Raw genomic sequence first — 14102 nt, 5'->3', positions numbered from 1 at the left:
TGTAATAAATGTTTTCTCATAAAATGCTGTGTAAACCGGCAAACTATATCAAAATGTTTTTCTTGCTGCAGTAGCACTTACTTGCTGGAGGCACACTGGACATTGGTCAACACTGTGAAGTTATTCCTTACACTTCGAAGGCTCGCCAGAACCTGGAAAGGCATGGACATGGACAATTATTGGGTTTTATTGTCCCATAAAATCATTTATCATTTTCTGATATGAATTATGAAGTTTCCATCACATTTTTTTTACTTAACTGCAGCAGAAAGAAAACGTCTATAATCACGTTCTGAAGTGGTCATAAAAAAAGAAGAAAAAAAAAAAGAAGATGCTTACCTGAGCAAAAGGCGTTACGATCAGGTCATCGCCGTGTCTGAAACGACACCAGATTAGAGCTGTTGTAAGTTCTGCTCTTGCATGAAACTTATACTGAGTGAGGTCACGATAAAAGGAAAAATGTAAACTCTCGTCTCTGGTTTTGATAGAATCTGCCCATGTGAGGCACTTAGATATGGTAAGACACATTATTAACACTGACTTTGCCGAGCACACCTTTGTTTCCATGAACCCAACTCATGTTTCTGCTGCTGCTGCCTCATTTGGTAAATGTGTGTTACCGTCGTCAAGATTTTCCAACAGAAAGCTAAAGGCTGTCTAACTATGAGAAAAGAAAGTGGGACATTTTCTGAAGACATCCTAGACCTAAGCTGTCACATAATTTATTATCAGTGTCCAGGTTCCAGACTGGTTCACAGAAATGGCAGCACTGAGAAGTTGTGTTGACAATCTGGGACCACATGACAGTGGCGATCATTTACAACATTTTAAGGTATTTTATTGTAATATTAATTGTCTAAATCCATCAAAACTGTACTCCAGGGACGTCGTCTTGCAACTTTATACCATACCAGCATAACCATGTTTGCATGTTACTTAATTACAAAGCTCATATGTATAATTTAGCTGTAATTATGTGGCCTGACTTCATGCAAGATTGCACTGAAATAGAGAAACGCACATCCTTCTGTCAGCAATGTGTGCGTTCCCATCTATCTCTGTGCTAACACACACTTGTGTTATGTGAGTTTTGATGTGTTTTTTACTCACAATTCAGAGGCGATGGAGGAGTTCCGTGACATGGACTTGGGTGACAGATCATAGTCACTGTCAGAGCGGTAGAGGAACGACTCTCTGCGCTGGTTATGACCGGGGAAGTTAGTGTGGAGGACCAGACCAGAGCCCGGGGAGGCCTGGGGGTCCAGCGGGCTGCAGCTGGCAGACGGACCATTCTCCACATCAAAACTGAAAACAGAAAAAAAACAGCAGGAGTCTGAGATTATTTTCTGTCGTTTGCTTCAGTCATGTGAAGTTTAAAACAATAAATCAAGATAGAAATGTGATGAACTCCAGAAAGGAAAACATCAGATCTTGACTTAATCATAACACAACCTCAAAATGATACAGTAATAACTGGCTTTTCCTGTAATTTCAGCAAAAGCTTTTTGGCCATTAAACCTCCCCCTCTGTGACCTTTGAAAAAAAAGTTAAATCTGTCAACCCATTCTATTGTGAAAATATTTGTCTACATTATCAGAAACTGTGTGGTTGATTACATTTTAATGACAAAGGCAAGTTCTTTTATGTGTACATCAACATCCTCTGGTGAGGGAAGTCTTTCCACTCTCGCCGCTCTCGCTCTCTCTCTCTCTATTCATCCATCCATTTAACACACACACACACACACACACACACACACACACACGCTTCTAGTTGGCATGACCGGGCAACAAGGGGCAGAGTGACATGTTAGAGTGCACAGTGTTCCTTCATGAGAAGGAGGCAGTGAAGGAATCTCATTAGAGCATCATTAAGGAGGAAGAGGAGAATCATTATGATGGTTATTTTCATTTTTTTTAATCCTTTCAGACACCACTTTTAAAATAAACAATGAGCACAACATTTTGTGGATTTTCCAGTTTCCGGTGTGCGTGGTTTCTCTTTGACTACTTTGTTCTGCTCAGCACTGTATTGTAAATAATACATACCAGCAGCATGAACCCTGATGACGCAACAAACCCAAAAACAAAAACTAACATGGATTATTTGATTTAAGTCATATTGTGTCCTCTTTTTTTTGTAAATATATGTCACGCTGCACCTTTCCCACTAAAATTCAGCTTGAATGAATGTGATAAACAAGTAACATAGGCTTTTGCTTTCAAGTATTTGTAGGACACTTGGGAATGATTTGATCTCGATCTGAAATGTGCACTTCTTTCATCTGAATTTCGGGGTAAAATTAATGTCTTGATTTGTTTTTTGTGTATTTTAAACAAAATTCTAAGAAATTCCATAATTTTCATCTCAACAGACATAAACGAAGTACAATGACCTTTCACGGATACAAAAACATTTTACAAAAGGGAGACATATAAGGAACTAAATGCAGTCATACAAATGTACTCCAAGGGAAACAAGTTAATTTTAGATGCTTGTGACTTCTCTGTAGCTGCACGCACTGTAGATGCTGAGAAAAACGTCGAGGAGCAATAAAAACGCGATCAACAAAACAGTCAGAGAACAAAACTGCGCCACACCACTTTCACTGTGTCACAGACAGACGCAAGAACCAGTGTGATTTTTATTTTTTTTTAAAGACCTTGCTGTCATCAACCAATGGAAATGTGGGAGCTGTAAAAATAATGTTCTGGCTAAAGCATGACCTAAATTCTGACACTGTAAATGTTGTTTGTTGAAGCGTCGGCACTTCAGGGCCTACTCCACTTTCCACTACTACATCTCCTGCATTTGTTTTAAAGAAGAATTTGTGTTGAATTCAATTTTACAGAAAACTGTGAAAGATAATTCCATATATATATATTTTATATGTGTATATTTTCTTGCATAGGAAATGTGTAAAACTTGTTTGCATTCTCATGCATGCCTGCACTATGCACCATACATTAAATGCTTGACTACTTCTGCCCTCAGGTCAATCCACTGCTTTGTGTGTACGGATCATCACGTGTCGGGGCGGCTCATGCTGGAGTCAGAGCAGGCGAGTCTGGTCAACTACAAAGCATAAATCTAACAACTGAAATACATTTTAAAAAAATGTTTTCATTAACTCTGTGGAGAAAAATTATACACTTAGGGAACTGCAATAATTCAATAACAATACAGTCATTAAATTATGTTAACCCTTTAACACCTAAGCCATAAAAGGGCCAGCAAATGTCCTGTGAGTAAGTGCTTTTGCCCATTTTTCCAGAAGAACTTTCAATATCTGGCAGTTATCCCCATTTTACCACATGTTAAAGTAATGGTTTATTAATCAGTTGCAGTGGAAAGATAGAAGTATATGATGTGAGTTGTTTTTTTTAGATAGTTAAATCAACATCAGCTCCCCGCTGACCACGAGCTGTGTCATATCCTCATGTTGGTCTAACACAGTCACGTGAGTCATGTAAGAAGGTAACAACAGGGGTGCAGGTGTCACCACCAGAACCTGAACAAAATGGAAAAATAGGTAAAAAACTGCGTCATAACACACACACGCACCCCAAACAAAGAAGCATGATGGCTACTGTGTTATGTAAGCAGAGACTGTCAAGTTTGAGAGCCAGACCATCATTTTAGTTTTTCTGAAGTACACATTATGCTCTCACTCGTTTAGTGGTTGTAAATATAAAATGCAGTTTGATGTCTAACTGTTTTTATAAGTGTGTTTGTGATGAGGTGGTTCAGCACAAAGTTGAACACTAATTTCAATAAATCCAAATGAACTGAAGATGAGTCACTTCGTGTTACATGTTTCCTGTTTTTGATTATAAGGGCAATGTTTTAGAAATCCACACACTGACAGATAACAGAGGTACTGAGGGTAGGCAAAATAAGCTTACACCTACACCTTTTCAGTCTATTTCTTTGTGTGCAGAATGCTGATATTTAATGTATGTAAGAACGTGTGTTTAACATGTGTCAACACATGTATCTGCATTTATTTGTGAATACCTGTGACCAAAACTAACTAACTAGCCTGCACGACTGTGCACTGATTTGCATTTGAAGTCTCCCTGACTTCTACAAAATTTGACTTGCAAAGTCTTCTCGCCTTGCAGTGCCTTTCTGCATCGAGTTTGCATGTTCTCCCCGTGTGTGCATGGGTTCTCTCCGGGTTCTCCGGCTTCCTCCCACAGTCCAAAAACATGCAATGTGGGGATTAGGTGAATTGAACACTCTAAATTGACCATAGGAGTGAGTGTGAGAGTCAACGGTTGTTTGTCTCTGTCTGTGTGTGTGTGTGTGGCCCTGCGATGGACTGGCAAACTGTCCATGGTGTCGCCCGTTGAAGCTGAGATTGGCACAGCACCACCCGCGACCCTCTGGTGGAGGATAAATCGGTAGATGATGAAGGACTTAAGTTTCAGTTCAATATTTATTGTGTTATACATTCAAAACAAAATGTATTGCCACATGATTCAAATTCACATTCAAATGCAATATATATATATATATATATATATATATATATGCTATATATATGTATGTTTATATATGTATATATATATATATATATACATACATATATGTATGTATATATATATACATATAAAAAATACATATTGCAGCAGCGATTTGCCTCTTATGTTCTTTTAAACTATTACTACTATAGTAGTGCCAGTGGTACGATAAAAGTGGTTTCTGAAGTCGACCAGTTGAACACAAGCCAAGGCGACAATAGGATACGCAGCTCTGTTATGTTTTAAACGACCTCTTAACCAAAAAAGTGTCACATTTACACTGACTCAAACACAAAAATTCAATATTTCAATTGAGCCCAGTTGAATACAGCAGCGAACAAAGGTATGCCATGGAGAAAAGATGGCCATTGTGAGAATACAAGGTTTTCAAAAATGATTCCTCCAACAAGTGATTAAAAAGGGACAACTCTTTCACTAACAGCCTTTTTTTGACTGGAAATGAACACGGTGAGATGTGAGCTGCAATAACCTACAACACAAGTTTGAGCTTTCCATTTAGTTTTTGTCTTTGTAATTGGCAAAAAAATAAGCCCATTTATTTTCTTTTACCCGGATTTGCTTAACAACATAGAAAAAGAGATTTAGCCTTAAAATAACAACATAAAGTGTTGGTGGTTTAATGGATTAGTGCATTTGTCTGGGAGCCTATTCTCAAATGCTTTCCCTTTGATCCAACATATCTCAACATAATAGTTTTTACAATATACTGTATGTCACAGATACATATACACAAAATGAAAACTTCCAGTCATTGCTCTGTAAAGTAGCAGCAGCATGAGAGCAACGACTGTTTATCCGAACTACTGAGAGATCAAAACATCCACAGGCTACATACTTTAATGCAATTATGAGCTGCCGAGGTAGCGGAGGGAAAAATCTGTCAAACTGGCTCGACTTAAAGGAATCCGACACTGTGTGAATAGGGTGGAAAAAGGTCAAAACGTCACCGGGTTGACGCACAAATTTGTGTTGAGGGTATTATGACGTGTGTGACACCGAGAACCAATGGGGATGTGGACGCAGGGAAAATCCTCGATAATGGACAAAGTCTCCAGTCAATTCTAATAATAATGATAAAGGGGTTAGCCAGGCGTGTCAGTGGTGTTACGTTTCACTAAAGCAATCAGGAAGTCCTCACTCTGACCCTGAAATAATTAGCTCTGGTGACATGACATTCCTTTCCCATGATCCGGATGCATCCGTCTGATGGATGAACATACCGACTGAGCGCTGAATATGCTGCAAGGATGACAGACTTAGCGACAGGGGACCAGAAGTTTGGTCACTGTTTGGTGTTCGGCAAACCACAATTCTCCGTGACAGCGTGAGCCGCTGCTGCTCTTGCCACATTAAAAGAATCGAAGTGAAACATCGATAGCATGCTCCAAACAGAGAGAAATGAAAACACGCTGAGAAGCCACTAGGGTTAAAAAAAAAAACCTGTACATTTGACACCAATTGCACATCTGTCCATCCTGGGAGAGGGATCCCTCCTCTGTGGCTTTTCCCGGAGTTTCTCCCATATTTTTCCTCCCTCAATGTCAGGGTCTAAGGACACAGAGTGTCACTTGCTGTACAGACTGTAAAGCCTTGGGCCCTTTTGTAGTTTTTGTTTTTTGTAATTTGCTTCTGTTTTGCACTTGTGCCTTTGTATGGAATCACTTTTTAAACACTTTTTAAGAAGCAAATAAAATATCAATTTAATCATTTAAAAATATTGTATTTTATTGTTTGAAAATACACTTGTTCTTTGTGCCGTGGTTTTTTGTTTGCGGACGGGCCTTAGGAAGCTGCCTGCTGATTGGCTACAGTGACAGCTTCAATGGACTGGAAGTCGTCACAGGCTTGGAGTCTCTGTCCGTCTGGAACTTATCATTGTAAGTGTCTAACGTTTGTCAGATTATGAAAGTTAGATACTCACAATTATATTGTCGGATATTGACAGGGAAAACTTGGGGAAGAAGTTTCAGACGGACAGCGACTCCAAAACAAAAAAAAAAAAACAAGGTGCAAAGAACAAATCAATCAAACTACTAAATCGATATTTTATTTGCTTCTTAAAAAGTGTTAAAATATTGACACGGATCTAACTCCATACCTTTGTTAATTAGGCACATGTCTACATATTTGATATAACTGTGTGTGTATGTATGTGTATAAGTTAATGTCAATAAATGTATGATTTTTTTTAAATTTGACTTGACAACTATATCATATACAATAATTGTTCAAATCACAGATTTAATAAATCCAGAGGCATGCGATGATCTGAGCAAAATCACAGCTAGCAATTCCACAAAAATGACACTTTTCATAAAACCAAAAAGGAAGATAGTGAGAATAATAAAAGCAATACAGAGGAAAGACCACACAGATAGCTTGGAACTAAAGGTGTGTGACAAATGTAGAATCCTTGTTTTTCCTGGGAAATTGCTCAACTTCCTATAGTTCTGAGACAATGGTGTTATTTCAGGTTGGCAGTAACCAGTAACTGTGAAGACTGACTCTCATTTACTGGTACAGCAGGACAAGTATTTTTACATAAATACTATATTAACAATAAGCAACGCCTTTCTGACATGTGTGTTGCACTATTTATATTTTTATTAACCTGCAATTTTACGTATGAGTGCACTTACAGTACGATTTAGAGTTTAACTCACATAGCACAGCTCAAAGTCTTAAATCAAGTCACAATACTTCATATATTTGACAGGAGATGTCAGACATATATTATCCAAACTTAATCTGGAGGTGAATGGTCCGTCTCCTTTAAGGGTAGTGGGTTAAGCTGACAAATGTTGACAAAAAAAGACTCATTCTAGTGTTGTTTTTCCTATTCCCTTCTTAAGTTCTTAAAAATAATGAAATAGCTTCATCTATGACAGAATATTTGGGTACAGCCAAGTCTGAGGAGTTAAAGTTCATTAAAAATAAATGTTTCAATGGTCTTTTCCCTGAGTTAGGACAAAATATGTGCAGAAAGCAAGTGTGGAGTGTCACAGATGGGGAGAGAAGAAATTCTTATACTCTGAATTAATCTCTTCCTTCCTGTGTGTTATGGTGAAGGGGAAACCAGTGACCATTTGTCTGTCAGGTTGTGCAAACAAAAGTGCCCTGGTAACACCTAGTGTTTGTCCAAATGTTGCCCAGAGTTTAAACACTATTTCTTAGATGTACACTGGAATTTAAATTGTTATTAAAAGAGCAATTCCACATCATGGCCAATCATAGATAAAAAAAACAAAAACATCTGTGACACTACATCACGTGTGCAGCATGTTGGAGACAAATGTTTTCCAAATGTCAGGGATTGAAGAGGGGAGCGAGAGTTTCTGTCAAAGCAGTCAGCTCACTGAAATGCCCCAGAAGGACTGATGAACTGAGTGAGTGGTCCCATCAGTACAGGCGAATATAGAAGCTGGATATGACGCTCCAGAGGAAGCAGCACGTTCTCCCTACATAAAAATGTTAAAGTGCCAGAGTTGGTCTGGGCGCACACACAATGAAGCAGACATTTTATGAAACATGTGAAAATACTGAAATAAGTCATCCCTGTAAAAACAGATCTTCTGACAACTTTTCCCCAACACCGAACCCAGTGAAAGGGTGCACAACTGCTACAATTCAGATCATTTATCTTTATTAATCCCACTTAGGAGAAATTATTCTCTGCATTTGACCCATCCTAGAATTAGGAGCAGTGGGCTGCCACACTGAGTAGCACCCGGGGAGCTGGGTACCTTGCTCAGGGGTACCCCAGCCCTTTCAGCCAAGTTCCCTTTCCACTTGGCCACAGGCTGCCGCATAATCCACCCCTATTACTAGAATAGAGGTAGTATTTTTGAAAAATTGTACTTCCCAACCTCAACCTCAGAGTTGAGAAATATCTGCATTCCACTGTGCAGTGACACTTGCTCCTGTTAGTGTAACTGTTAGCAAAGATGGTGGACACTGTTTACATTCTGAGTGTACAACAGAAACCCGGAGACGGGAGACCAAAAACCTGGACTACAAAGAGCCTTGGTGTCGGACACAGTAAACAACGAGCCGCCGGTGTGTTTTAAGTCCACTTGGAGCCGAAATCTGCGGCTAACGGTAGAGCGGCTAACAGCTGGTGCCGCTAAAAACAACTAGCGACAATAAACAGGCATTACAAAGGTTTGTCATCTAGTCCGTCCCTGCAAAAACATAAACTTCAGTGTGTCATCTGGCCTTGAGTAAGCAGGGAAAAAAAAAATCCAAGAATCCAAGTACACTCATTTTATGTCCACGAGTTAAACACTTTTACCATCATTAAAAGTCTAGTCACCATGTCACAGGAGGAAACACAAAGCAGAACTGGCCGTAGGTGTGATGACAATGGTTATGAGGAAGGGACAACAGCTACAGGCAGCTCACTTATGAGTGTGAGTGTGAGGTGACATAGTGATCACCACATATGTGAACTGAAACTACAGATATTTTATCTCAGAGGAAAACAAAAGACGGCAGAGTGAAACGTTTACAACAGACATTTTTTAAACTCTCTATAACTTTCTGCTTAATATAGACATTTATTTTGTAGATAACAAGAGGTGGAAAGTTTTGTAGATTCACTCAAGTAACTGACCCAGTTTTGAATATTTCCAGTTCATGCTTTCTTTTAAATCCCCCCCTTTACTCTATTGGACTTTTCACTGCACCATATCATCGGAAAGTTGTAGTTAACTGTTAGTTCTCAGATTAGGATTTTATGTGACAGGTATTATTGAGGATAACGCTAAGGGTTTCAAACCTTTTCGGTATGTGATATGTCTATTTAAGTTTCAAAACAAAGCCACAATTTGACTGTGCAGTGCTGTATGTGATATTTGTTATTCCTATCATTATAGTTACTATTTTGATGGTATCTCGTGTGGTCATCCTGAATTTGTTTTTTTAAGCACTTAAGCACTCCTCCTTACATTATGTAGGCTACATACAATTTAATTTCATGTTGTTTTTTTTGTACTGTATATTGTGTGTCTTGCTGCTGCTAAACTGATAATCTCCCAGTTTGGGATTAATAAAGTACATCTATTATATTACATATTTCACCCAAATCATTCAGCCTTTTTTAAGACTCTTGTCAACCTGTAATATCTAAATGATGAAGTGATACAAATAGTAGATAATAATTTAATACTTTTTTTTCTTCACCTATTCATGTCCTGACACTGGATATCACTGGACTAACCACAACACCGTTTAATCCAGCTAATCCTCAACAACTCACAAGAATAAAACGCCTCTTAAGTGTTGTTACATCTGTATAAGATATTTTAATAATGTAATAGATTATCAGTTATCCAGTACCAGTGAATTTTCAGAAGTTTGAATGCTTGTTCGTACATGTTTTGCATTTTCATGCTTGGCACTATAATCCCAATCCTTACCATCATCATCATCATCATCATCGCCTTTAGCGACCCTTACACCACCAGCATTATTATCATTCTTATCTACATCTTAAAGTCATTATCTTAACTGACATAATCACCATTATCAACGTCAAACATACAGTGACGGCGGCCGCAGTGGTTTGAGCGGTGAATCTCAACGTTTGGCAAAACACCCACCAATCAAAAGCCACAACCACATAATCAAAACAGACCAAAGAGTCGCTGCCACAGTCCTATGTGTTTCCATCTCCATAACACCATGTTACATTATAGGTAAATTGCACTGCAAATAAATTACTAGTGAGCCACAGACACTGTGACGCACTCCAACCATGGGCATGCAAGAACACAACGCTGTTTTTCTAAGTCCTGGAAAGAAAAAATGGGTCAGCAAATTGAAGAGAAACCTGGTTTTGAAACACTGACGGACTTTTAACATGTAACAAAATAGAAGACGAGGCTGAAAGCAGCCCAGCGTTAGTTTGCTTCATTTTTGTCATACTTTTTGTTGGATTTGTTGGATCTGACAGTAGCGTGAAGAAGCTGCGAGTCACGTAGGATTTATTTATGTTCAACAAAGTCTCGATTCGTGTTTTCACAGTTACGGAATACCCTTATTTTGACATACGAAATAACACGGATATGTATAAATACCACTATCCCATCTAATGAAGTTTACACACACCAGGGTAAGGAAGAGGTCATGGAGTAATTACCCCTGCCAGCACTCTTGTTAGTCTCATCCACCTGTCTAATGATTCAGACACGCTGCACAGTACAGTGCTCCATCTGTGTGTTTACATCTGCTTTCTTCACTCCAGCCCAGTACTTTCCACAGGAAACCCTCAGTCACAGAGGCTGAAGCCAACCTCAACCCGAGGTGGATGCCTGGCGACTCTTGACCTTTTAATGTCTCCAGACGTCCATGATTACGACTTTATTTTATATTTTATAATTACAGAAATAAAAATTCAGCATAAAGCATGATGAGAAAACTACTAATACATACATCATAATCATCATCACCTCCTTTCTCTGGGGGTAAGTGTGCGTATACTAGATCTATTATCCTCTCTCTTTTGTGTCTATTGATTCTCCTTATTCTATTTATTTATTGTGTTTCTTCGGGCCTTGAAAACCAAACTCCACTCTTTCATGTCTGCATGACAATAAAGCACCTTGAATCCTTTTTTACAAATCATCACATAAGAGAATATTTACTGTCAGATTATGTAAGTGTGATACACTTTAAGTAGGAAAAACATGCATTACTGTATTGTTGATTCACTGATAAATAAAATCGAATTATCCTGTACAATATTTGGGGTAAAGAAGTCTTTAGAAAAGAACACCAGTAATTGGGTAAATTCAAGTACATTTCTGCATATGTGTCCTTTGAGCTACTTTTCTAATGAATTGTGATCATTTAATTAAATATACGTGCTGTAAATAGAGTCAGTCATGTGAACCTACAAAGAAAAATACAGCTACCAAGTGTCAGGGTCTCCGGGAGTCTGTATGTCCAGCTGGCCACAGTCCAGCCTCCAGACCTGACAGCATATTTATCTGTTTAAATCTCTGACGTTACCCTGTCCAGTCGGCAAAGAAGTCTTTCCCACCTCTGAAAGAGGGGTTTTATGCGTGTGTTAAAAAGCTCATGTTATTATTATTGGGTCATGCTATAAGCATTGGTTTGGGGATGATTCAGTTGTGATGTGGGTAGGGACATGATAAAATCATGTTTCACTTAATAAGTAATTAACAAGAAAGTGGCAAAGTTTGCTTTCTTGTTAATCATTGTAAAACTTATGGTGCGGACTGTGTGTTGCTCTGCTGAATCTATGATTTGCTACGTAGAAAATAATTAAACCTGGTGTCTTTGGTGGTTAAAAACTAAATGTGTTATGTTCAGACGTGAAACCCTGCTTGGCAACAGAGTCAAATTTACCAACATGAAGAGTAGCTAAAGGCTGGGATGATTCCAGACTGTTCAATGTCATGTTCTTTTTAAGACATATCCTACGGCTTGTGTGGCTATCATTGGAGCCACAGAGTCTCTTAACTATACACGTGATAATGTTCAAATTCATGATACCTTCAGACCACTAAAGACTCTATTTGACCTATTTGTCATGCAAAATAATAAACCAAATCTCTCTCTACACAAACTGCTGCACTCATTTTGTCACTGCATGTACAGTAGCTTCATTTCAGCATGGAATTACTATAATGCACATGAGAAGTACTTCATGTATTGAAAGAAGGAAGCATACTCTAGACTCAGAAACAATGTGTTCATCAGTAAAGTCAGTAAATATGTCATAATGACAACCAGTCTTTGAGCGTTGTGTGTGTGTGTGTGGTTATCCGAGGGTCCAAACCTGTGAGCATGGCGGTGGTTGGCAGCATGGAGCCTCCTGATGACTTCCTCACTGAAGTCGAAATGAACCCTTCCTCTGGCACAAGGTGAACGCCGGTACATCGCCCCGGTACAAACATGCACTCATGCACACACTACCCAACACACACACACACACCGTCGCATGTGCTACCACAAAAACAAACGCCTCGAGTAGAACACACCCTGAGTGTTAGTACCGAAAGTGCAGCATTTCACACACTCACATACGTAACACACTGACCATAATGTGAATGCATGACACACCATCATATCGAGTCAGTAGCATTTGTGATAAGTGCAATAAATGCTCTGTTTAAAAGTTACTCAGCAGATTATCCATCAGACTTCTCCCTCTCTCTCCAAAAGCAGCAGACATGTATCCAAACACACTTGATATCAAATCACAAACAACTATAACAACAACACGCGTCCATGAGTCACATCAAGAACTCCTCAAACCCTTGTTCACTCCCTCTCCCTCTCTCTCTACTCAGTTGCTCTCTCACTGTCAGTGGTTTCTATTCAGGTTTGTGTCTTCGTCACAGGCTATACTTCCTCCCATTGGTGTGAGTATGTGTATGTGTGTGTGTGTGTGTGTGTGTGTGTGTGTTCCCTTCCCTCCACAGTATAGGGAGGAACACGAAAGCTCTGGAATGGAGTCACTGGAGTGGAGTAATAAGTCATTCATTACTTACAGTCGGCGTTTAGTCAACTTTAATTACCACAGTTTCTGTGGAAAAGACAAAAGTGGATACAAAAACAGAATATTCTGGTACAGCGACACTCAAACTTTTCCATTTTTGTTTTGCTTTGAGTTTGAAAACTTCCATAACAGCAGATGACCGAGATAGAATCTGTACTTAAAAAACTAATATGAGTGTGGACTAATATTTGTAGTGGACAATAGAAATTTGATTGTGAACTAATTATTGAACTTTTTAATTGTCAAATTTTATCTTATAAATTGTTAACAGATCATTATGATTGAGACTTCAATTCAGGATAATTTTACACTTGAAAAAAAACACTGGATTTGTATCTTTTATCTCATGATTTTAATGACTATGTCAATTTTACTGTTGATTTTAATGTAATTTCAATGTCTAGCATTTATTTTGATTAATGTAATTTTAATGTCTTGCTTTTATTGTGTTTATCTGTGTATTTCTATGCCCTTGTACAGCACTTTTAGTTGCCCTGTGTATAAACAGTGCTATACATATAAACGTGCCTTGCCTTGCTGTATACAAAGTATACCAATAATTACTAAATACTGCTAACAATATATTAATTCAGACATTGTGGCAAGTATAGTGTATGATTAACATATGATCATAACTTTAATTGCCAATAAAAAACTGCACATGGTGAATAAATCCTACTTTATTATACAAAATATGCAATTAAAAAGTACTATTGAGTACAACTGCTTCAAAGTATCAAGTAAAGGTTTCTGAAATGAACTTTTACCATTTTCTTTCGGATCAAAAATGAACCTGGGCAAGGAAAACACACGAGTATGGATTCACTGGAAAGCAAGACTAGCACCTTAACCGTTGGTGAGTGAGTCAGTAGGAGGAAAAGGTGCCATCTGGCACGGTGGCATCCTGTGATGGTGTGTGCAGCACAATCTGTGTGATACATCTGATTCCAAGCGCTCATATCACAACAACTGAGGTGACAGTCATTTTGTAATAAATGAGAGCACATATACAACTAGAGGAAGTGCAA

General features: G+C 38.5%; 1 protein-coding gene across 4 annotated transcripts in view; it reads right to left on the bottom strand.

Moving 5' to 3' along the window:
* pde4ba (phosphodiesterase 4B, cAMP-specific a) overlaps nt 1–14102 on the bottom strand; it is a 137300-nt gene that overhangs the window by 46189 nt on the left and 77009 nt on the right. For 3 of the 4 annotated variants that reach the window (XM_044043536.1, XM_044043539.1, XM_044043540.1), the window contains 3 exons: nt 1111–1305; nt 340–376; nt 82–152 (listed from right to left, as the gene is read on the bottom strand). In XM_044043536.1, coding sequence (XP_043899471.1) covers nt 82–152; nt 340–376; nt 1111–1305 — 303 coding nt within the window. Of the gene's footprint in view, nt 1–81; nt 153–339; nt 377–1110; nt 1306–12351; nt 12868–14102 lie in introns of those variants that run through there. The other variant, XM_044043541.1, reaches the window with a different exon arrangement.

Source organism: Solea senegalensis, linkage group LG14 (assembly GCF_019176455.1).
Source record: "Solea senegalensis isolate Sse05_10M linkage group LG14, IFAPA_SoseM_1, whole genome shotgun sequence".
NCBI classification, from domain to species: Eukaryota; Metazoa; Chordata; class Actinopteri; order Pleuronectiformes; family Soleidae; genus Solea; species Solea senegalensis.
This window is presented reverse-complemented; position numbering and strand designations above follow the sequence as displayed.